General features: G+C 37.0%; 2 protein-coding genes and 1 pseudogene across 3 annotated transcripts in view; 1 reads left to right on the top strand and 2 right to left on the bottom strand.

Moving 5' to 3' along the window:
* Positions 1 to 1,529, top strand: part of TTC37 (tetratricopeptide repeat domain 37) — a 95,641-nt gene extending 94,112 nt beyond the window's left edge. For both annotated transcript variants that reach the window (XM_032276168.1, XM_032276176.1), the window contains exon 42: positions 745 to 1,529. In XM_032276168.1, coding sequence (XP_032132059.1) covers positions 745 to 819 — 75 coding nt within the window. In that variant the 3' untranslated portion in view covers positions 820 to 1,529. The remainder of the gene's footprint in view (positions 1 to 744) is intronic.
* A 12,637-nt stretch (positions 1,530 to 14,166) lies between these two features.
* Positions 14,167 to 24,540, bottom strand: part of FAM81B (family with sequence similarity 81 member B) — a 63,888-nt gene continuing 53,514 nt past the window's right edge. Inside the window, exons 7-9 of the mRNA XM_032276208.1 lie at positions 17,935 to 18,070; positions 16,152 to 16,347; positions 14,167 to 14,458 (exon numbers count right to left, since the gene is read on the bottom strand). Coding sequence (XP_032132099.1) covers positions 14,325 to 14,458; positions 16,152 to 16,347; positions 17,935 to 18,070 — 466 coding nt within the window. The 3' untranslated portion in view covers positions 14,167 to 14,324. The remainder of the gene's footprint in view (positions 14,459 to 16,151; positions 16,348 to 17,934; positions 18,071 to 24,540) is intronic.
* Positions 23,462 to 24,263, bottom strand: LOC116553963 (annotated as a pseudogene).

Raw genomic sequence — 24,540 nt, forward strand, 5'->3', positions numbered from 1 at the left:
ATTGAATCTTCTAGTTTGTGAAATTGGTGAAATCATGGAAAGGTTCTGATAAAGCCTAGAACCTAGAGCCTAGATCCTGAGCTGTGGTTTCAAAAGGGAGCAGTTTCATTTGAACAGTTCTATGCATAAAGCGGTCTTTTTGGATAAGGGTTTAGAGGTGACAGTATTATAAACAAAGCCACCAAACAAAACCTTTGATTTTATAATGATAGGAATCAGGCTGGGCACAGTGGCTCATGCCTGTAATCCCAGCACTTTGGGAGACCAAGGCCAGCAGATCACTTGAGGTCAGAAGTTTGAGACCTGCCTGGCCCTATCTCTACTAAAAATACAAAATTTACCCAGGCGTGGTGGTGAGCACCTGTAATCCCAGCTATTTGGAAGGCTGAAGCGGGAGAATCGCTTGAACCCAAGAATTAGAGGTTGCAGTGAGCTGAGATTGTACGACTGCCCTCCAACCTGGATAACAGAGCAAGATTGTCTCAAAAAGAAAAAGATAGCAGTCAGAATGTTGGCAGCTATACTGCCAACATGAATAAATTGTGCATCTCTCTGATGTTAGCTTTGTTCGAACCATTAATACCTGAAAAAGTGACTAAAGATTGTACAGAGTCACTTTTTCTAGTGTAGTTTGATGTTGCCTTTTCAAGACTGCCACACTTGGATTACTCAGCTTCAATGAATCAAAATACAGATATTGTTAATAAACAAAATACTAATGTTCCTGTATGTGATTTCCCACAGGTGCTGGTAAACAATGCCAAAACCCATGGAGATGCAAGAGCATTGGAACTGAATCAGAGATTGTCCTCACAATAACAATGTATTATTTTATAGTAAGAAAGCGGAAAAAAAAGCTGTAAGAATGAAGCAATGAATCAAGACTTTTTTCTGAAGCAACATTTTTTTAAACTATATGTATTCCTTTTCTAAAGGAATCTAAAGAAGTTGAAGTTTTTAAGTTAGGGATGCAATTTTTCATTAACTCTAAACCTGATTTTAATCTAAAAAAAAAATTAATTTGGAAAGAACGGAACAAAAGGAAAACCATTCTCTTGATTGCCTAAACATCATTTTTAAACCATTATTTTCTGCATCTTGCATGGTGCACAATAGAATATATCTTACTGTAATCACTTACAATAAAGCCTTAATAGCCATTTTCTAAGTAATATGCAAAAGCAGATTAGCACAGTGCACAATTTTCTTTTATTGAAAATCAAATTCAAAGATTTAATTTCTGCTATGAATTCTAGAGTTCAAACCAACTCATCATAAAATCCAAATAATTTTGTAACTTATTTATCTAGTGATTCATCTCAGATTCTGTTGAAGAAATATAATATAAATGTTGATGAGTCTAGACTCTAATGGATATGTTTATATAATTCTGAACACTCAGGTGTGTGAATGCATTTAAAAACATTAATGAAAAATAATGCTGACAATATTTAATTGATCATACAATTCCTTCAATTATGATGGAAAGACTTGAACTTTCTGAAATAAAACCAAAATACAGTGTCTTATTTTTTTGTAGTATCAGTATCAGACATAATTTCTAAATTTCAAATTTTGAAACTTGAAAGCACATTTATCTATTTTTTAAGCTCTACATATTTGAAGAAACTATGTCACTTTGGATTTATGGTTTTAAAAGTATTTTCAGACACATACATATATTATTTATTATACAGAAGATATGTGGTTGTATGGTTTATGTATGTGGCTTTTCTAAACCAGCAGCTTCAGAACGTTACTTTTTAAGATAATATAAATTGATAATATTCTATAGTTAAGTTGTACTTCAGAGGTTAATAATTGAAGTGAACTTTAATCTGGTGCTTCCCAAATCTGGCTGAACATTATAATCATTCACACCTATGCAATCAGAATCTTTAAGGAAGGGGGACAGGCCTAGGACTCTGCATTTTAAAGGTATGCCTAAGAAATACTAATGTTCATTCAGATTTGTAAACTACTATATTACTCCAATGATGATTCTTCCCTTTATTTCTTCAGCAAGTTTCAACATTTGCCATTGTCTGCTCATTTCTTTCTTGTCTTCATAACTGTCAAACTGATTCAGTGATTTTAACAACCTGGTCCACAGACTTAGCCACAGATGCACTCCAAAAGGCTGCCTTCGTAGCCCTCGTTCCCATGCCCCTGTTTCCTCAGGAAAACACATCAGCTTTTTCTTCCAGAATGAGCTGGCTCCATCTACCTAAATGCTTTATATTCAATTCTTGCCGTCCATCTGTTTTCTGGAGTGCCACTTGCTTCACAAGATTACCCTTCACTTCAGGACCATAATCAAGGGGGTAATCTTTTGACTCCCTTGCCAAATTCTGCCTTCCAGGGACCTCAAACCCAGGTTTTCTAGACTGGAGGGTTGGAAAAATGCCTGAGTTGATAGTGTCTTTTTTGCATTTATATGCACACATTCTATCTCAACTTTCATTGCCTTCTCCTCAAATTGCCACCCAGTTACCGTGAGCCTCAGATCATTTCTAGTCACATAATTTTTATAGAGCTTACTTTGTGCCACGACTAGACTAAGTGTTCTTAACATTGTCATTTAATACTAATTAATAAAGGTCAATGATGTAAAGTAGCATGCCTTATGCAAAGGAAATTTGACATGAATCAGTGTTATCAGATTCTAGAAACTCTAATACATTGGCCAGAATTTCTTTTGGGAATTAATAAATGACTTTTTTGTTTTTGCTTTTTGAGATGGAATTTTGCTCTTGTTGCCCAGGCTAGAGTGCAGTGGTGCAATCTCGGCTCACTGCAACCTCTGCCTCCCGGGTTCAAGCAATTCTTCTGCCTCAGCCTCCTGAGTAGCTGGGACTACAAGCATGCACCCCACACCTGGCTAATTTTTTGTATTTTTAATAGAGACGGGGGTTTTCTGTGTTGATCAGGCTGGTCTTGAACTCCCGACCTCAGGTGATCCGCCTGCCTTGGCCTCACAAAGTGCTGGGCTCCCAAAGTGCTGGGCTCCCAAAGTGCTGGTATTACAGGTGTGAGCCACTGCACCCAGCCCCATACATAAGTTTAGAGAAATTAGATTTCCCAAAATACCAATATTTAATATTCATATTAGTATTTCATTACTTTTGTTATATTTTGAGAATTGTAGTGAATTTTTTGCCATTTTTATCCATTTTTTTTATTATTGACTAATTAGATGTTTATATACTAGTTTGACATCTGATAATTTCCTATGGGGAAAACATGTTTCAGCTTCCAAGTAAACTTCTGAAACACAGTCTGTTTGTTTGGGGTCACTTGTCATTTTTCATGAAATGTCCCTTTTAATTTCTGGTCAGGAGAAAGCAATCTAAAATGTCACGCTCTCTTTTCACTTTACAAAAAAGAGCTATTGGCAAACTTCCTTTAATTTGGAATTCTATACAGAATAGGATTAGATAGAAATACTCATACATTAAGGGAATTAAAAGGCGGTTATTTAAAACAGTACAAAACAGGTAAATATTTACTAGTTTGTAATATATGAATATGAAATATACATGTTTGGTTGCTGCATAAAACGTTTGATACCTGCTTTGGGAAAGTTTTACAGGAACACAAAAATGAAGCATATTTTGGAGTGTGAGTGAATGTGGCTTGCAGATCCATTTTTGTCTTGGCACGTTAAAAAATGTGGAAACTGTTTTGACAAGGTTGACCCTTGTCTCCCTAGAGGGCTTCCTTTCATTCACTTTACTTGTTAACGGCTAGAAAACTTCTCAGGCTTCCATGCTGCTTGTTGGAAGGGACAGCACTCAGCTGCTGGTTATAAATTGACCCTCAGTTTGCAGGAGAGGTTTTTTTTGTTTTGTTTTGCTTCTATTTTTGTACTTTAAAAGGATAGATTTGTGTATTATATACAGGTACAATAATTTTTCCACTTGTATATTTAAAGACTTTTCATACAGATGAAATCAAAGTCCAAAAACTCCCTCATTTAGAGTATGTGCCCCATGCCCCATTTTTGGTTTAGAAAATGTAATTAGTCTCATAAGATCTGTTGTAACTCCAGACCATTCATGGTGAATAGCTGTCCCTATGCTACAATAGTGGGTTTTTTTTTTAATTGGAAAATTTTTGAATAGCAGTGTTTTAAATCCCAGTGTGCCTAAATAAACATACTATACAACCATAATATTTTTATAAATGGTAAACTATCTTTAGACTTCAAAATGTTTTGAAGTAGGAAAATTAAGGTTAGTATCTCTTTAACAAGAGCTGTTATGATACATTTGAAATATTTTTTCTTGCTAATTATAAACTTAGAGTTGAAAGTGGTTGTCTGTTTTAGGGAAGGGAAATGGTGCCCACAGAATAATAATTAAAGTTGGAGTATCCACCTGAACAAGGGTTGCATTTCATGTTATATCACTGGACTGTTGAACTGTCATGTCATAAGGGTTTGAATCAGTTAAAAAAAAATGTTTATTTGGGCTTCATTCTTTACCATATACTTTCCCCGTTTATAATGCTTATTATAAAAACATTTAAATTACATTAATTTTTCTGGAGATATGGTGAATATGAAAACAAAATACTTATCTTACAGCTTTTTCTTATAGTAGGCAGAATAATGGCCCACAAAGACATTCATATTCTAATTCCCTGCTTGTGACAACATGGCAAAAGGAATATAGTTGTTTATTTGTATAATAGCTAATGTATGAACCACTGTCACCCAGCATGCTACTGACAGCAGTATCACCAACACCATTGTTAAGTACTTCACTCAAATTCTCTTTAAAATAAACCACATTAAATTATACTCACAAAACTTAAGTGATACGTTTCAAGCTGAGTTTCACTATTAAATGGGTATGTGACTAGATAAGTCTTGGCTTTTAGTTTTTATTTGAATTTGTAAGATAGGCCTTGAGCTAGGTTTCCAATGGCAGCAATCTGTCCTAAGATCACCAGAGTTTTCCAAGTCAGAAGTAAGCTGAAACAAAATACTGAAATAAACTGCTTGGTGCAACACCTGTGAAGCACAACTCTGGCTTCAACTGAGCAGGAACACTTCTTACAGTAGAACTTCTTTGCCGAGAAACCTATACTGGAGAAGGAGGTGGGTAAACTGGTCTTGGTTCTTGGTGCTAAGACTCTAAGAAGGAAAGTCGTCCTACATTCAGAGAGTACTTTAATGGAAGCCAGCATCTCTGAATGGCTGAAAGTAATGACATGTGCTTGCTGCATGCCAAATGGGTAACACTTCTTACAGAAAGACTATCCACATTAAATACAACGTTTACATTGTTTTATTATCTGACTCCCAGGTGACAAATAACTTGAGTTTCTAAGACCTTGCCTTTTTAATGCATTTCCTTCCCTTTGATCATATAAAATATAGTCATTAATCTTCAGGGAAGAAATCCTACATACTTTAGTATCAAGCAGTCGAGTCTTTCTGGAAAACATCTATAGGGTGGCTTAAAAGTTCTACTCTTAGTTTGTTCAATTTAATAGATAAAGGGAGAATACTTTACAAATAGTCTTTATTTACATCCTAGCTTCAGAAGTTTGGATATCAGCCTGCGAAGAAGTTAAGTCGTGTGGAATGAAAGACAAGTACAGGTTTGATCTTCACAGAATGAGTTACGTGTTTTCTTGCCTATACACATTCCTGGCAGTGCTAATTTCTCTTGTGTTTGGGACCCAAGTGTCTCTGTGCACAGGAGAAAAGCCAGATGGAACAGAAGGTTTTTTTGTATGGAAGGAGGAGGTTAGGCAGAGAGAAAAAGCATTGCTACGAACGTAAATTTATATTGTTATAAGCAGCTTCTATTAGGTAGAAATAAATATATTTCTGAATTGTCTGAGGCCAGCTTTCCAGTGCCTCAGAACAAGCGTTATGCATATGGTTGGAAGGTTCTTCTAAGAAACAGATTAAGAATAAAGAATCAACTCATGGAACCCAGATTTAAGTAAACGGTGAATAATTTGTGAATATTGGGAAATATGTAGACAACATAAAGTTTTCATGTTAGTCAAGTAGCTTCTAAGAAAGCCCAAATAAGATCTAGTATTGCAAAGGATCTTGATACCCATTTGCTTCAGGAGAGGAGCTTTTTATGCTTATGAGGTAGTAATCATTACCCATGAGGGCTTCAGCAACCAGGGATAGATTGAATGCCTTCCACATGCCAACCTCTTTACACTATTGCCTCATTTAATTTTCACATTGTTTTTTATAGTGGCTATTGTTTTACAGACCAAAAAAAAAAAAAAACCTTTAAAGAAGCCTCAGAGAGATTATCTTTTCTAAAATTATCTGTATTTTTAGGCAAGCAGAATCTAGCCCCAAAGATAGTTTCCAGTACTATTGTCAAATGTTGTTAATGATTGCTGCCAACTCAAAGAAGTGTAAAAAAGTTGAGATGTGTATCTTTGAGACTGTCTCAGTTATCTTACCAACCTTTGTTCAGATGCTGCCATTTACCTCTTGGTACTACCTGAATTCTAGGAGGAACCTTAGGAAGAAGGGAACCTCCTCCAGAGGATTAACTTTGCAAAGTTAAGCCTAGGTAATAATAGAGAATAGAATATTCCATTCTTGTTATACTTTGAAGTTGATATAAGCCCGCTGAAGTGAGCTTATTGTTTCATTTAATCGTTTTTATCCTTGATAACATCACAAATGCCAGCCCTTGGTTTTCTCTTTGGCTTTTTCTAACCTCTCCTCCCAGAATTCAACTTTCTTTTGGCCATCCGATGTCTAAGGTACAAAGGACCTTACTTTTTTTTCTTTATCAACTAATCCCTGCAGAAAAGATAGTTGGTAAAAGCTCATGGGTACGTATATGTTCTTCCCTTCATTCTTCTTTTCTTTCTTCCTCTACCTGTCTATCCATCTTGCATTTTTTGAAGATTTAATGTTGGTGTTATGAATACTTAAAAGCTGTTAAGCGCTAACTGATAGAATTTTGGCATAGAGACTAGGTGGATTCCTTAGTATAAGAGTCATCTTGGGTTGCAGGGGTGGGGGTTTGTCCAATACCATGTAGGCCCTACCCCATTTGAAGTCCATCCCTCAATGTTTGCTTTATGAACACAGTGCATTACTTTTTTGTAGAAGCATCTGCTAGATGAGTGCTAATGGCTTTTACCTGGCTGTAATGGCTATTGGTTTCCTTTGATGGCCAGGACTTTTGGAGGAAATATCCTTCACTGGACATTAGCATCAGCACCTTGTGTACCTCCAGTCAATGTCCATAATGTTTCTTCAGCTGTTAGCCTCTCTCTACAGAGACAACTGAAAGAAGAGCTTTTAAGATAGAGGAATAGTTCCTCATTAAAATTTGTTCTAGGAGAAATCTATATTTTGTACTTCCCTCTACTTTTGTCCATTGCTAGAATTATTGCAAGCCAAGGTATTATCATACATAGTGAAAGGACCTTTTTTAAGCTCAAGTATTTTTAGATACTAATCTGAATCAGAGTTGCATGACAGTGCACCATGGAACTTGTCTTTCTTTTCTCATAAAAATAAAAAGCTCTTTTTACTTTTGTTAATCAATGTCATTTATCAAGTACAATGCCTCCTATGTATCTGACACTAGTATTAGATGGTTTACATATAAACAGTGTAGCATAATGTTTAAGAACAAGTTCTCTGCTTTTGCGAATTCAAATCCTTGCCCCGTCTTTTACTAGCAATACGACCTTACCTAAGTTATCTAACCTCTCTGTGCCTTGATAATAGACATCTGAGCCGTCTCTAATATCTGATGATAGCTCGATAAATGTTTCTTCTAACTCCTCAGTAGCCTACAGAATAAGTATTGTTATCTCCATTTTAAGATAAGGAAATTGAGATTCTGAAATTAGGAGCATATCCAGTCACACAGATAATGAGTGGTGCCAGTGGGTTTAAACTCAAGCTTGTTAGACCACAAGACCCTTCAAGACTTCTCAGCGTAGAAGTTCGGGTTATTTTTCTGTTTTCTCAGTTTGCAACTTTGGAGACTGTTGAAGACCTGGTTTATGATGGACTGCTGAGTTCATCAATCATTTCTGATTTGTAACATCACGTTTGTAAATATCTTCTGAAATGAAGTAGCAAAACTACAAAAGAACAGTTACGGAAATTTAGTCTATGGAGTCAGAAATTTTTATAACTGTATATCAAGGGAATGATTTGACATAATATTAAACCCTTACAACAAATGTGTGTAACTCTAATCTGAAAAGGGAAATGCCTAATTAGGTAGAGGCTAAAACAGCCTAATATTTTTCTTGGCAACCATCATGTCTCTCAGGGAGGGCTCACCACCCTCTCCGCATTGGAGAAGATGCAGCATGTTTACTTTATGGCATGGAAGGGGACTCAAGAAAGCATTTGTAACTCTTTACTGAGTTGCATAATACACCCATTTCAAGTTTACATTGTAGGTCAGGGTCGTCTTCGATAAATGGAAAACTAATTGGTAGGTCTTGAAGTAATACTAGTAGAACTCCAAGTTGATCACTGTCACTGTGCCAGCAGGAACTCCCAAGGAACACTGAAACCATCAAATGATTACACTCCCTCTCCTACTTTACTGCCGCACATCTCCCCATACTCGCCCAGGACCCTTCTGCTGTTCCTTCATTATTAGGTTGTTCCTGGTCTCTGTTTCTCATCGTAGTCTTCATGTCCCCGACCCCTATCTCACCTAACCCAGGCAGTGTCTTCCTCCCCCATAACTCCAGTAACCATTTCTCTGCTGGTGACTTCCAAAGCTAAATCCCCAGTCCAGATCTTTCTCTTATGCTCCAGGCTCAGCTCTTTCACTAACCACCGGACACCTCCATTTGGATGTCCTATGGATGCCTCACAATCAATTAGTTTAAAACATTTTATTATCCCTGCTCTGCTGTATTATTTCCCTCCTTTCCCACCCAAATTTGCTTCCCACACTGCCTCTAATATATTTCCTACACTGCAGCTAGAGGGATCTTTCTATAAAATGCAAATCTGTCACTCTCCTATTTTAGATCTTTTAAAGGCTACTCTGGATCCTTAAGATAAAGCCCAAGTTTCTCAATATGAGTTACAAAGCCTTTTGTGATTAGACACCCCACTTTCCCTAACTACTCCAGCCTTGTCTCTCTACTCACCTCCCCGCACACATAGTGTAGGCCTGACCATGTTGAGCTTACAATTTCTGGCATGTATCCCATTCTCTTTTGGCCACCAGGCCTTTGCTCAGGCTGATCACCTGAGGCCCCACCTCTGTCAATCAAACCTCTTTCCCTTGACTCATGTCTGCTTGTACACTGGAGGTCTCAATTTAGATATTCCTTTTTCTGGAAGACCTGCCTGATTCCCTGTGTTTCTGGTAGATGCCTCTCTCTGGTTCTCCCATTATACTCTTTACTTTCCTATGCATTTGCAATTTTAATTGTTGGTCTTTTCCGCTAGACTACAAATTCCCTAAAGGCAGGGTTTGTGTTTAGGTTGTTCGATGTTGTATCCACAGTGCCTAGCCCATGGATGTGTGGAATCTGGAAAGATAGAAAAAGTAATACTTCACAAAAGATTTGGAGATCTCCTTTGTAAAGCAACTGTGTGTGTGTGTGTGTGTGTGTGTGTGTGTGTGTGTGTGTGTGTGTGTATTAAAGATAAAATTTTTCCTTCTTGGTGTTTTGGGTGAAGCCAATGGAAGGGAGGCTATGTTTAGAAAGTTAGAAGAGGGGAAAGCTGCTGATGTCTAGAGTACTCTAGGAATGCTGTTTCTTTGACCAAGGTCTTGGGCCTTGCTGCTGTTCTAAAAGATGGTGAGCATATATACCTCACAATGGGGCTGAGAAAGCGGTTACCTGTGTGGCAGAAGGGGAGGGATTTGTCCTTCATTTTTAATGCAGAAATAAAAAGCTTTGAACGCTATCATGTAGTCCTCAGCATAAATAACTTCATAGATTTTTTTCCCCAAAAAGGAAATTTAAAATTTTCTATTATTCATATGTAAAGTATACAATGTGGGTTTTAATATACATTTCGATACCACAAGCTAATTAACATATCACCTCACATAGTTACCGTTTTTGCGTGTGTGGTAAGAACACTTAAGATCTACTCTCTGAGCACATTTCAAATTGACAGTACATTATTAAATATGATCACCATGTTGTACATTAGATCTCCAGAATTTATTCATCAAAACTTTAAAGTTTGTATCCTTTGACCAAAATCTCCCAGTTGGCCTCAACTCCCAGCCCCTGGCAAGTACTCTTCTGTTCTCTATTTCTCTAAGTTCTGGCAACTACTGTTCCACCCTCCATTTATTTCTAAGTGAGATTGTGCAGTGTTAACTTTCTGTACCTAGCTTATTTCACTTAGCATAATGCTCTCTAAGTTCACTCATGTTGTCACAAATGGCAAGATTTCCTTCTTTTGTAAGCTTGAATAATATATATATATATGTATATATGTATATACCTAGATGACAGTTTTTTATCCATTCATCTGTTGGGTGGTTTCCACATCTTGGCTATTATGAATAATGCTGGAGCGAACAGAGTGCAAATATCTCTTTGACATACTGTTTACACTTTATTTTCCAGAAGTGGGATTGCAGGATCATAGTTTTATTTTTCATTTTTTGAACAACCTCCATATTGTTTCCCTAATGGCTGTACCAGTTTACAGTCCCACTTACAGTACACGAGGGTTCCCTTTTCTCTACATCACCAACACGTGTTGTCATTTGAGTTTTTATATATCTTGGCTATTTGTATCTGTTCTTGGAACATCTATTCAGGTCCTTTGACCATTTTTTAAATCAGGTTGTTTGTGTTTTTGCCTATTGAGTTGTTGAGTTCCTTATATGTTTTTGAATACTAGTTCCCCATTAGATACGGTTTGCAAATATTTTCTCCTATTTCGTAGGTTCCTTCATTTTGCTGATTGTTTACTTTGCTTTGCAGAAACTTTTTAATTTGTTGTAGTCCCACTTGTTTACTTTTGTTGCCTGTGTTTTTGGTGTTATATCCAAAAAGTCATTGTTAAGACTAATGTCAAGGGGCTTTTCCCCTAGGTTTCTAAGAGCAGGTGTTGATAAAAGGAAGGAAACAATAGGAAATTTAAGGGCAGCAGGACACTTAAACTATCCAAGACTGTTTAAATGGTGTTTGTACTTAAAGTAAAAACTACCTGAGAATATGTTAACATATGCCTCAAGTCTATAGCATGGATCTGGACTGCAGATTCTCCAGTGCTCAATCATCCTGTATTTGTGGGAAGAGAAGTCTGACATTTTCCGAAGGATTAAGTAATATTGTTTGATATGGAATAAAGTGCCATGTATATTGAGCTTCTTTAGGAGGAGGGTTGTGTTTATCTTTTTAGATCTCTGTCAAAATAAATACAAGGGGAAGGAGGCCCAGTGTTCCACTGGTCCCTTGAACTGAGGTTAATTTCCTGTGAAACAGTGGCTCTTAAGCTGAGTCTCTCCCTTACATGAGCACTAGCCATGTATTTACAAGATCATTGTCAAATTTGCAGAAGTTAAGACATTTTAAACACAATTGATTAATACCGCAGATTAAGACCTCTGCCTCTTTTTCACTCTCGCTTCCCTTGATGTCAGGTGGTGTTGAAGTGGCTGTGGACAAAGAGAAGTTGAGTTGGGGATACATTTGGATTAGAGGGATATATTCATGTTGTTCACAGTCACTTCTGTGTGGAGTTACTACTAGCTATCCTGATGTAGCAGTGGCTTCCAGGAATATTCTTATAGACTTCTGTGCTGACTCATCTGGCACCAGGACAGTACATCAATAACAAACTGAAACTTAATAAGCTTTAGATTCTGAGAAACCTGGGTCCACCTGCTCAATAAGCATAATACTTTGGCTTTGCAGAGTCTCTGCAAACCTGTGAATACCTCAACTTGGCATCCCAAGTAGGAGAGTAGTGGTAGAGGATTCTTTGATCCTTTGATCTACCGCCCCACATGTTACTGTCCTGGCCAATAGCAATGAAAGATCTATTCTGGGAAAACTTTTAACCTGATCTTAGAATATTATTTGAACTACAATCTAATTTGGAACATTTTAAATTACAAGGAGAAAATTATATTTTTTCAGTTTCTGTATAACTTCTCTACTTTTGTAGCCATGTCTATAGAGCAAAAAGGGAGTGAGATAATTTGACTCTTGGTCCGTATTAATTCCTAATTTAACTTTACATCATACAATCATTTATTTAGTTCATTACAAAGAGTTACTCTTTCAGCCTATTACATTTGTTGTTGTTATAAAATATTTTAGTAAAAACAAAAACATTATATAAAAGTATAAAAGCTTTCATAAATCCTCAATGTAGAAAACAGAAGTTTTTAAAAAATAGAATCTACTAAGTTTGTTGTAAATTCTTACCTTTCTTGGCATACAGTACGTGCATATTATGTTTAACTTAATGAAAAAATTTTATGACAAAAGTGGATCATATTCATATTGCTTTTAAACTTGCTTTTTTTCCCACCTAACAGTGTATCTTGGATATCTTTCTGTGTTCTTTTTAAAGGGCTGTCCAGCATTGGGTGGTGGGGGAAGTGGTCTGGTTAATGCCATTTAGTCAATCAATTCCTTATATTTGGATGTTTTCTGGTTTTGATGTTTCTTTTTTAACTACAACAAATGATGCTATAATGAGCATTCTTGTTCACATATCTTAGCACACTTTGGGAGATTTTCCCTCTGTCATATAAATTTCTAGCCATGGATTGCAGGATCAAAAGATATTTACATTGTAAAATGTTGACAGACGTTTTCAAATTGCCATCTAAATCATTGTACCAATTTATAGACTCACTAATAATGTATGAGAGTGCACTTTCTCTCCACCCTTGCCAGCCCAATATTATCAATCACTTTAATCTTTGCCAATCTTGAAAATAGTAGCTAAGGGTTTCTTTAATTTTTATTTATTTAACAGTAAAGTTGGGCTTCTTCTCATATTTTCATATTATTATATTCTATGGTTTGCCTGTTCATATCCTTTGCCCATTTTGAAAAAAATGGATTTATTATTTTCTTATTCACTTGTAAGAGTTATTTGATATTACTTGGGACATTAGCCCTTTGTCTTAGCATGATACTTGGTTACAAAGGACACTTACTATTGCATTATTTAATATTTCCGACTTTTTCATTGGACACAATATCATCACTGAAACTTGCATTTTAAACTCTTAAATGAAATTCTGCTATGTAAATCCCTTCAATTATAGACTCAATGATGCTGCATGTGGATTCTTAATAGCAATAAAAGGAGATATTTCATACAGTTAAAAAATTATAGAAGTGAGCATTAGTCAGAAATTTACTTAGGAAGTTAATTTGTTCTGTATTAGGGGAGAAGTTGTCACTTTTCTTCCCTAAGCCAAGGAAGGAGCCTAAGTCTGAAACAAAAGTCCCCTTGCCAAGCTTACAAAAGTTCTGCGATTAGAAATTAGTCCGTGTTACAGCAAAGTGTATACCATGAATAGATCGTTTTTATTTTTCATGAATTTCCTGTTCAGTATTAGGCTTTACATTTAATATTTATATCTAGAAAAGTTAAACAATTTTTAATTGTATAGGAAACTAGCATTTTTGAAGTACTTCTGAATTTAACACCTAGGTCAAATTGTGTTGGATATGTTTTCATGGAAGCTGTTGTATTCTCTTATTTTGCATGGGTTGGCTCTTAATTGCCTATAATTCTGGTACGTATTGAGTACAAGGGAAATATATTTTAAATATGCGTAAGTTAGATTTGCTACAAACATTGAGATTGGAAGTTGCAAATTGACCACTGAGTGTGTCTGCTTTACAGGCATGTCTCTCATAGTTTGAGAACTACTTTGATCTAGCTGCTAATACCTAAAAATGGAGAGAGTTCTCTTGAAAAATGGAACTTTGGATAATAATGGATTACCTATATGTTAGTCATGAACTGTAGCTACATAGTAGCTATTATTTTTAGACAGAGTAAGTGCTCTCCAATTTGCCAGAGCTTCTGTAATCCTTTAATGTACTGCAGCAGGGCTACTTCACTCACGTACCTTATGTAGAATTCCTCTTTTGTTATTTGTAGCTAAATATATAAAAAGGAAGATAGATGAAGAAATTTCTTAGTTTTTTCACTAATAAATTCAAGAGATCAAAGCTTCTTTGCTTTATTGTTTTTCTGGTACATTCATCACCTTAAAAGGAGACATTAGAAGCAGTAGACATCCCAGAGATATTAACTTTCATCTTCCGAACTTTTCCCAACAAATCACTCCATTGGCTGGTGAAAAAAAAAAGATGATTGGAAAGATTTATACTTCCTGGAGTTCCACTATCTTACGCTGTAATTTCTTCAGGTCTTTCTGGACTTTATATTTCTCTAAATCCATCTTTGTTTTCTGTATTTGTTGGAGGGAGCTGAGAGAGTCATGAATTGATTTAAATCCTGTGAGAAGGTAAAAGAATAGGTATACTTAAAACAATACATTAGAACTTAAAAAAAAAAAAACAAAGTGGCTAATTGGCAGTCTTGCCATACTTATCATTTAATTGAAAGCACATTAAATTCTATTAAGACCAGCCTAAAATTGTACATAATCTATTTCTTGTATGTCATGAAAATCCATTCACAATAGTGTTTCAACTTGTACGTGGTTATCTGGTTTCATTGTGAAATTTAATTATTTTTCTTCTCTCCCCAAATATATTGCATAATTTTATATTGCAAGAATAAAATTTAAAATATTTTCTTCTTTCTGTGTGCTTTAACAAGAGATTTAAGTGATATCTTTTTCAGTCTTATTACCAAATTGAAGGTAAAGACCACAGATGAGATTTTAAAACTTCTCTGAAAGTAACCTGTTTGAGGGACCTAAGAGTGGCCACCTGCTCCCCTCCTTTCTCTTGGCACTTTGTATCTCTCTTATGCATGTCTAGTCACTTATGACCACAGACCTACCAAACCTCAAGGTCTTAGGGTACAACCTTTTTGTTATTCACCGAGGCCTTTCGTATAGTCATTTCTCAACACATTTTTATTAAAGGCATAAAGCAGCAACCCATTAATTTGGAATTTCCCCTTTCTAGAACTCCTCTCCATAGTAAAATGAAAGAACTTGTAAATGGTAAATTTCTTTTCCAGTTCACCCTGAAGTTTTACTAATAGAATAAGTAAAATTAAATCTCTGATGGTTAAACAAAGCAGGGCCTTTAAAAGAAGGGCCAGTTAAGTTTGGGACATGATTCCTGGTCAGATAATTCATTATTTTGATATGATGGTGGGAGTGGGTGTATTGTGAAGGTTGAATTTCCAGGTAGAAAACTCTACTTATATGTCAGGAACATCTGGCAGATTGAGACCATCATGTCCTCCCAAGGTATCTACACAGATATCTACACAGGACCAAATTTGGTAGAATTTACACATGAATTTTTCTGACATCTAGAAAAAAAAATGACTTGGAGCTTTCTCTAGTAAAGAAACTCTTCTGAGTCCTGGTAATTCCCTCAGAATTATGACCCAAGGCAGATGGCTGCTCCACAGCACCTATCCCATGTCCTTCCCTTTGACAAATTAGATGAGCCTTTCAAATTAATCCTCTTTGATGTTAGCTCAGCTTGACACTGCTGCGATTAGCCTCTTTAAAAGAAAAGCAGTCATTATACTGGACTCTGCTAATTCATCTCTCTTTCTCACTTCTAAAGGTCAGGTCTCCAGTCTGACATCTGTCCAAGCTCATTATTTGTAGTTCAATGAGAAGGGCATTTGATTTAGGCTCCTAATTTCATAACATACCCACAAGTCACATCTTGGGTATCTCCAAGGATTTTCCAAGTCTGACAATTCCATGATTCTATGATCTTAGAAACAACAACAACAACAACAAACAAACAAACAAAAACCTCACACCAATGGCAGGCCTATAACATTGCCAAGTATGAATGAAGAAAGTTTATTTATATACCTTCCAGTATAATACTCACATTCTATAGGATATTTAGAAAAGTGCATTAAATACATAAGGATGTCACTAATGACAAAATTAATCCCTGGCCATTAGCTCGAAGTGGAAGACTGAGGGATTGAACAGAAAATGTCCGGACAGATACTCTTTACTTAATAAAAGGTTTCTGCTCACCTGATTGATATTCATTCTGCATTGTCTCTAATTCACCCCAGATCTGCTTTTCCATTAGTTCCATCTTTTTGGACAATTTATTTTCCATATGCTTTACTTTACTTAGCTGTGTTTCCTGTTTCTGTGTGTTAATGAAATTCTCTACTTTGCTTGAAAGCTGCAGCAGTTTTTCTTCCATTTTATTTTCAGACTTTTCCTGTAAGAGATTATGGGATAAAACTTCACAAAACTTACATGGATTTATCCTTCAGCTTAGAGAAAATGTTTTTAACATTCATTTTTCCATCCTAAGCATGAAAATTCAAACCAAGTTTTTTTGTATTTAAAACTGTGTTCCTAAGTATGAGAGTTAATCCCTTTGGCCCTGTTCATTTGTAGTTTCTGGAATTCAACATGTTATGGGATAAAAGAAAAGGGCTGTAGCATGGCTGAAATGTCTTGAGAATTTGGTGTTTTAGTCTAATGTTCAAAGACGTTTTAGATACCGCTTTTTCTGACCTCTCTGGACATGCTCCCTCAAATATCATACCTCTATGTGGACAGACTTCAGCTAGAATAGTGACTTGCCATGCCAGTAGTTTATTAGAATCACCTGGACCATACCCCACCCCCACAACTTAATTAAATCAATCAAATCCATATTTAATTGGTCTGTGATGGAGCTCAAGAACTGATAACGATTTAAACACTCTCCAGGTGATTCTAATATGTAACCGAGGTAGGCACTGCAGAGGCAGCCTTAGGATAATTAGCCGCTTTTCTCCTCACTTCTCCACAGGGAATCTGGGAGCAGGAACTAGGCATGGCAGGTATGACCCCTTTGGTTCTCCTCTCTTTGGCCCCATCTGCCTCAGGAATGGTGGATTCTAGTCTCTGTGTTCCTTATGGTGGGAGGTTTCTGCCTGTAAGATGACCCCATGGTTAACCTAGTGCTGCCTATAACTGGTAAAGAAATCTGCCTAATTCAGGAGTGAAGAGCTAGCAGGCCCACCTGGCAACTGCAGAGCTCACCACACATACTTCGATAGCCTTACCAGTGATAAAGTTTTATGTTTATGTCCAATTCTTGGACTCCTTTGTCACTCTATCAGCTGTTTACAAACTCAGGATGGAGCTGGGGACATTATTTTCTGAGCTGCCTCTGCCTATAGTCTCTCTACCTGAAGTTCTCAAAACATCTTATTTTGGTCACCTTCAGGACTGGCAGCCATTTACCACGGTCACGGTGCTGTGCTGCCCTTCCCATTGGGTAAGATGTGCTGGTTGCAGTGGGAGAGGGCGCCCCTGAAATAAGCATATTTCTCATGCACCTTGGTAGCCTCACCCCAAAGCTTGGGTTGTCTTTACATGGTCTGATCTGAAAAAGGAGTTTTGAAAACCTTTAATCTACAAACAGATCTCCAGAAAAGTGAAGTGACTTGCCTGCACATCACCCAGGGAGTGAGCCTATAACCACTGACTCCCAGGGGAGGCCCCGAGAGAGTCAGACTCCCTGGGTCTGGGATGGCAATCTGTATTTTTTTTTTTTTAAACCTCTTCAGATTCTTTTGGTACAAGTAGAGCACACTCAGAGAAACACAGGTTTGCAGAGTTGGGGAGTAGCAAACAGGACCAGAAGGCAGGCCTCTGGACTCCTATTGAAGTGCTTAAAAAAAAAAAGAGTTCCTGGAGCAGTGAAGATTACCATAAACATGGAAGTGCAACCTCCCAGACCTTTGCTCATTACTCATTGAAGACAAGGACTATGCAGGTGTTTACTTCACAAAATAACAGAACTCCTCACCAGTTTCTCCTGTAGGACCTTCAGACATTCATTTATATGGCCCAGGTGGTCTTTTCTATATTTGATAAATTGGTTTTCTGTCCATTTTTTATTATTCTCAACTTCTTCATACAGATTACTTGAAAGTGAATTAAATCTAAGGGAAAAAATGTTTTCTCCATTTTAATAAGTGAATTTAAACATAAAGCAAAAAATTAGTGTTGAAAAAGTCTGCATTTTTTGAGGCAATTGAGACTGCATGTGCCTAGCCAAGTATTTGTGGGGTGATGTGGGAGGTGGAGAGGCAAGGTAAGTACACTCTGTGTTCCTGTCCTGAGCTGGAGTTCAGTCCAGCTACTGTTACATACCCTAAAATACATCATCACAGTGACAGGAGCTCTGTTGGCTAGGAGCTAACCACAGCCACACCGAAATTTAGTGTTATCTATGCAGAATTCCTCTCATGGCCTGTGGCTCACTGGTTGTGTGTGGAGGAAATACTTTGATAAGCTCGCTGGTTTGGGAACTATTACTCATGCTAGGAGTTGTCAGTCAAACGCCAGTTAGTAAGTACTTTAGGCATTGTGGGTCATTTGGTCTCTGTTGCAACCACTCAGTGCTCCATTGCAGTGGGAAAGCAGCCACAGGTAATATGTAAAGAAATGAGTGTGGTTATATTCTAATCAACCTTTATGTAATATTCACGTCATGAAATAGAATTCTTTTTTAATTATTACAAAGCATAGAAATTGTTCTTAGCTGTGGGTAAATGTGGCTAAGGGTGATAGTTTGCTGATTCCTGCTCTCTAAGTGCCAGTGTGCGGCTGGGAGATGAGCAGGGGCAGAAAGGACCTGCATTGTTTAGCAGAGGAAAGAAAGGTCAGAGGCAGGAGAGTGGAGGGAGAAAGCCCCAAGAGAACCTGGGGAAGGTGCCAAGGGGGACTTTAGGTTGCCTTTGTCAGGCAAAATCTTCCATAAAGTCCCCATTCTACCAATGGGTCTGTGTGAGTGGATTTTTTTAGGGGGTGTTTAAAGAGGCCCTGAATGACTCATGTGGGGTAAAAACAGAAGTAAAAGAGGTACAGGAAAAGGACCTATGGGACTACCCAGATGATGTACCATAGAAGTGTTAAATAACAGAGAACGAAGGATTTAAAAAAATTGAAGTGGATCAAAAGGTTGGAATCATATATCATCAGTTGAAAAGTCTAGAGTGGCTGAAGGTTTGAGGGGAGGAAATTCACTCTGAATTAAATGAGGTATGGGACTGGGAAGAGGTGGGATGAGGGAGAGGACTTGTGAGTGGTTTATGTGTGTATTTTCTGCATGTGACTTGTTCATGATAAGATGTTGGCTTCAAATTCCCTTTTAGAATAGGTAAACTATTAGGTTGGCAAGAACAATGTGTGTTATTGAAAATATTCTTTCTACCTTACAATGTATGGTACAGATAAAATAATAATTGCTCTGATGTTTTCAGGCAAAATTATACCCAGATAATTTAGTTTGCAATGTTTATCATCGGAAATTAATTGCTTAAGTCATGCTGGACTCACACTGCATGTACATGCCTCTCTTGCTCTCTGGAAAAAGTGTTTGGGTTAATAATTAGAAGATACAAGTTCCTGGAAATCATTGTTTTTAGACTAATAGCTTTCAACTGGGGGCAGTTGCCCCCTGCCACCTTCTCACCCCCAGGGGACATTTGCTAATGTTTGGAGACAATCTTGGTTGTCACAACTGAGAGGTGTTACTGGCATCTAGTTGGTAGACAGCAGGGATGCTGCCAAACATCTTACAATGCATAGGAGAGACCCACAACAGAGAATGATGCAGCCAAAATACCGATAGTGCCGAACTTGACTTAGATAATGAAACCAAGGAATGGGAGATGTAAATTAATTTTCCAATAGTTATATGAGTTACAATCTGATAGCTAAATTCTGATCTTTGTTCTCTGAATTCTCACACTTTTTCACATAGATATGAAGCATATCTTGATTGACTGTTGAGTACCTCAGCACTGAAGAAGATGAAGTTGGTTTCTATTAGTGTTTTTGTCTAATCATGATTCCCAATCACCTGTGCTATTGGTTAACAGTTGTTGGATCTCAGACAAATAAGCCCACCCACTGGATATGTTGACTCCCTCATTTTAGCCAACTGTTTTCTCTGTCTGGAATATTCTTCCTCAGAATATCCATTGGCTCCTGCCCTCATTTCATTCAGATTTACATTCATACACTACCTTAAAAAAATAGAATTCCTTCTCCTTACTGGAAATTTCCTATTCTCTTACCCTGGTTAATTTTTCTCCAAAATTTTCATCACCATCTGACGTACACTAATTTGTGTTCTTTCTTCTCCACTAAAACTTAAGCTGCATGAAAGCAAGAATTTTGCATTGTTGATGGCTGTGAGCCTAGAATATAGTAAGTGCTCAATAAATAGTTGGCTAAATGAACAAATGGACCATTCTATCTCATTATCTTTTATTAGCATTGCTGACAAATAACAAATCAGATTTGTCAAGCTATTTTGAAATCTAATCTGCTTTGGTTTTCATCTTCCTTTCCCTGTCTCTGGTGGAAGTATTAATTAATAGTCATAGCTAAGGGGGCCAGTAAATCCCCAGATAATCAAGAAATAGGTTTACAATTGAGAATCCAGCCTTCAGTGCTCAACTTTACTGTAAATAAATGAGAGCATTTACTCTTTTATCACTGATACAATATTAACATCCCTTTGAAAACCAAGAAACCATTGAATATGCCCATGTAATATCTCTGGAAAGGCATATCAGTAATTGAAATTCTGAAATTAAAGCCATAAAGAATGAATTACTATTATGATCCTTTTATTACAAGATATGCTTGCAATTGGGGATTAATTTTCCTAGTAACACTCAGAAGTTGGACTCTGTTGGTAGTTTATTAAAATTTGGAAGTCTTTTTGAATCAGTTGTCTTCTTGAGAGACAAAAAGAATAAATAAAATAGAGGTTTGTAAAATGCTTTTTTTTTTTTTTTGCATAGGCTTTTCCCAGACGTAATGGACATGATTTGCCATAATATATTAATTACAGAACTTAGAAATGTATTAATTACAGAACTTACAAAATCTCAGCAGTATGAATCTATCTTAGATGACATTTACATTTTAGATCCCAAGTCTTCTATTTCAATAGGTATAAGAGTATTTCTATTAGCTGTAGATAGATAGGTGATTAGATAGAGCTTTTTCTTTCCTTTTCCTCAAACACAAAAGCCAGACATTTAAATTATAGCTAGAGACCTCACTAGGATGATGAGGGCTATTGGTTGTCTTTATGTTTCTGTTTTTAAATGTTTATGATGATTTAATCAAGTGAAAATATACTCCAAGAGCAATTATAGGGGAGAAAGTTGCAAAAGAGTGAAGGAAAGCTGAATGAAGATCTACAGGCATAGCAGAGCACAGGGAAGAGAGCTGGGTGAGGGGCTGGTGGTGACGGCAGCCAGGGTCTGCCTTTCTTGGTCATGGTTGACATACAGAAATGAGGATGTAGCTCCATCCTAGGCCAGTTTTGCCAGTACGCTTACGTCCCAAACCCAGTGTCTTGTGTTAAAAAAATCTACTGAATGAAGTTTTCTAAGAGTTTGAATTCTTGGAAACTATTACTGCTAGCAGGCTCTCAAGAACTTAGATAGGGCTTTGACCAAGTGTGAATGTAAAAAGAATTAGTGGCCTTTCATTTGCTAATAAACAGAAGATATTTTTATTTTTTGTAATCATATTTGAAAAAGAGCTTAAGACAGACCGTATGCTATTATTTCTTTGGAGTTTTGAGTCTAAGATTCTAAGTTTCACATCAGAAACCAAAAATTCTAAGACATGCTATTTTTCTACTGACTTTACACCCATAGATAGAACTCTCAAGCTAATTTCTTCTTAATTTTATATGATTTCTAATTAGTGACACAAAAATCAATTCTACCTCCACTCTGATAGAAAGACTTTTGTTTCTTGGCTGTTCCAAAGTCTTAAGATCCCAGTACATTCGTAGCCTGTTTCTCAGCCATCCAAGCAGATCTGGTCTTTCCCTTTTTAAAATTTCTGTGGCAGAATTAGTTTACAATAGATAGAATTATGAGATGGAGACTTCATGAATTGATAAAAACCATCTGAGCTTTAGAGTCAGATACTTTCTAGCTATGTGATTTTGGCAAATTAATCTTCATGATTATAAATCTCCTAATATTTAAGATAGGGACAAATTTCCTGGATGTCAGATGAGAATGAAAGCAAAAAAAAGACAGGGGTAAAGAAGACCCACCCTGCAGAGCTGAATGCATTGAGTATCTTCAGCACTAGTGGTTGGTAGGCATTCATAAATGACAATTAACTATATTTATTATTTCTGCCTGTTGATATCTCATTTAACCTTGTCTTAACTTTTACTTCTGTTTTTTCTTCCCAACTGTAAGTGGCAAGGATTATGTTTGGATATTCTAAAACACAGTTTACATAATATAGGTGCTCAGAAATCTTTCATTCATTCATTGACTTCTACTTGTGTTTCAATGTGCTGGGTGCTAAAGATACAAAGTTGAATGTGGCATATCTGCACCTTGGGTAATTTTTAACTTTCTACTGTGGTAGTGTTTTCAAAGTTGGATCATATTATTTGGATCTATGCATTTGCCTCATTGACCAAATACTTTTTATTTTCTCAAAAATCACTGTCTACTAAACAAGCGTCAGCAGTAAGAGCTATCTAGGGAGTGATTGGTAAGTGCTGTCCTGGCCAAACAAACCCTTGTTAAAGACAGCTTTATTTCCTGATGGCCAAGACTCTTGCTATGTAAGCACTAAGTAGTTGGCTAAGGACATTACTTAGCAGAAGCTCTGAGGAGGAACCTTCTGAGCAGGAGGCACAGTGGAGGGGTTCAGTGTGTGTCCTTTATTGGATCTGGTGATCAGTGCCCAAATCCCATCAATTCACTAGAAAACCCTCAGAAAACATTGTAGCTTTTAAGTTCAATATAAGTTTGGTTGACCATTAAACTTGAATTTGTAAATGTTTCTAAATGGGAAGATTGCCTATTTTTTTTTTTTTGATTTGCAGACGCATTGTTTTGATTTTGAAAAATGCGCATGTAAACTTTGAGGTGCTGTAGATGAGTTTCTGGTGCTCGGCCACCAGGAATGGTGGCGATGGAAGCCAAGGCTCTTTGTATGTTTTAGCCGCTGGTATCATTTTGACAACCTGTCTGGACAGGTTTTAATTGTATCTTGGCAAGTGAGGTGACATGAAAGCCATCATCTCAGGTTTCAATTTACTAATGAGGGTGGTGGTGGAGATGGAATTACCTCTGCATTTTGAAGGCATTTCCTCCTGGGGTCCCCGTCAAGACACCTGGGTGTAGGTAAGGCGTGGGGAAACTTTTTCAGTATCGCTTGTCTCTTCTCTACCACCCTTAAGGCACCTGGGTCATTTTCCTTGCTTGACATCTGGTAACCACAGAGAGATCCTAAGTGAAGGTGGCCCCAGCCTGCAGCAGCTCTCCTGTTTCTTTCTTCTTCTTTTTTTTTTTTTTTCTACTTTTCTAAACTTTATTAAAGAAAAAAGCAATGGTGGTAAATCTCTAGAACATAGTCATTTTTCTGGGATTCCTGCCCCCAAAATGTGACATTTGATTTCCAAACATGCCAGGAGTGTACATGGTTCCCAGTTGCACTAATAGGTAAGTTATACTAAATAGGTAGGAAGAAGTTGTACTAAATAGGTCAGGTGTTCATCTCTCAACTTTTCCCAGTCTGTGCTCTGTCCTTAGATCAGCAATAATTGTCTGAACAGCTATTGTGGCTTCATTAATTTTTCTCATAGCTTTCTGAGCTCTTCTCTATGCAGCAATCGCAGAATTTGAGCAGCTTCATTAAGAACTGTATCTTCTGTGCCAAAACCAATAAATGTTTGTCTAAAGCAATAGGCAAGCCCTCTTTTGTTTAATTTGCCTTAGTAACTGCATCCTATGTCAGGTGTTCCTGAGCCAAAATTCAAATTGCCTTAACCTTTACCATGTAATCATCATAACATTGAATCTGAAGCAGGTTAGCCAAAGCCATCAAACCAGCCTTAAAATCAGGATTATTTACATCCAAATTGATTAGTGGTTCTGCATTTTTGGCTGCATTGCCAGTGGTTTTTGCATTATCAGGTACTAAGTCCTTGTATTTTTCAGCATGATCTCCATATTTAAGCCTAACAGCTAAACCAAGAAGCCTATCAATAGCTTCTTGCTGATCTTAAATCTTGAAAGGACAGCCAGCCTCTCTCAGGTACTTTTCTTCTTCTTCTTCTTCTTCTTCTTTTTTTCAATTTAAGTTCTGGGGTACATATGCAGAACATGCAGGTTTGTTACATAGGTATACATGTGCCATGGTGGTTTACTGCAGCCATCAACCTGTCATCTACATTAGGTATTTCTCCTAATGCTATTCCCCCCAGCCCCCCAACCCCCAATAGGCCCTGATGTGTGATGTTTCCCTCCCTGTGTACAAGTGTTCTTATTGTTCAACTCCCACGTATGCGAACATGCAGTGTTCGGTTTTATGTTCTGGTGTTCGGTTGCTGAGAATGATGGTT

Source organism: Sapajus apella, unplaced genomic scaffold (assembly GCF_009761245.1).
Source record: "Sapajus apella isolate SASKATOON/1434 unplaced genomic scaffold, GSC_monkey_1.0 scaffold1, whole genome shotgun sequence".
Taxonomy (NCBI): Eukaryota; Metazoa; Chordata; class Mammalia; order Primates; family Cebidae; genus Sapajus; species Sapajus apella.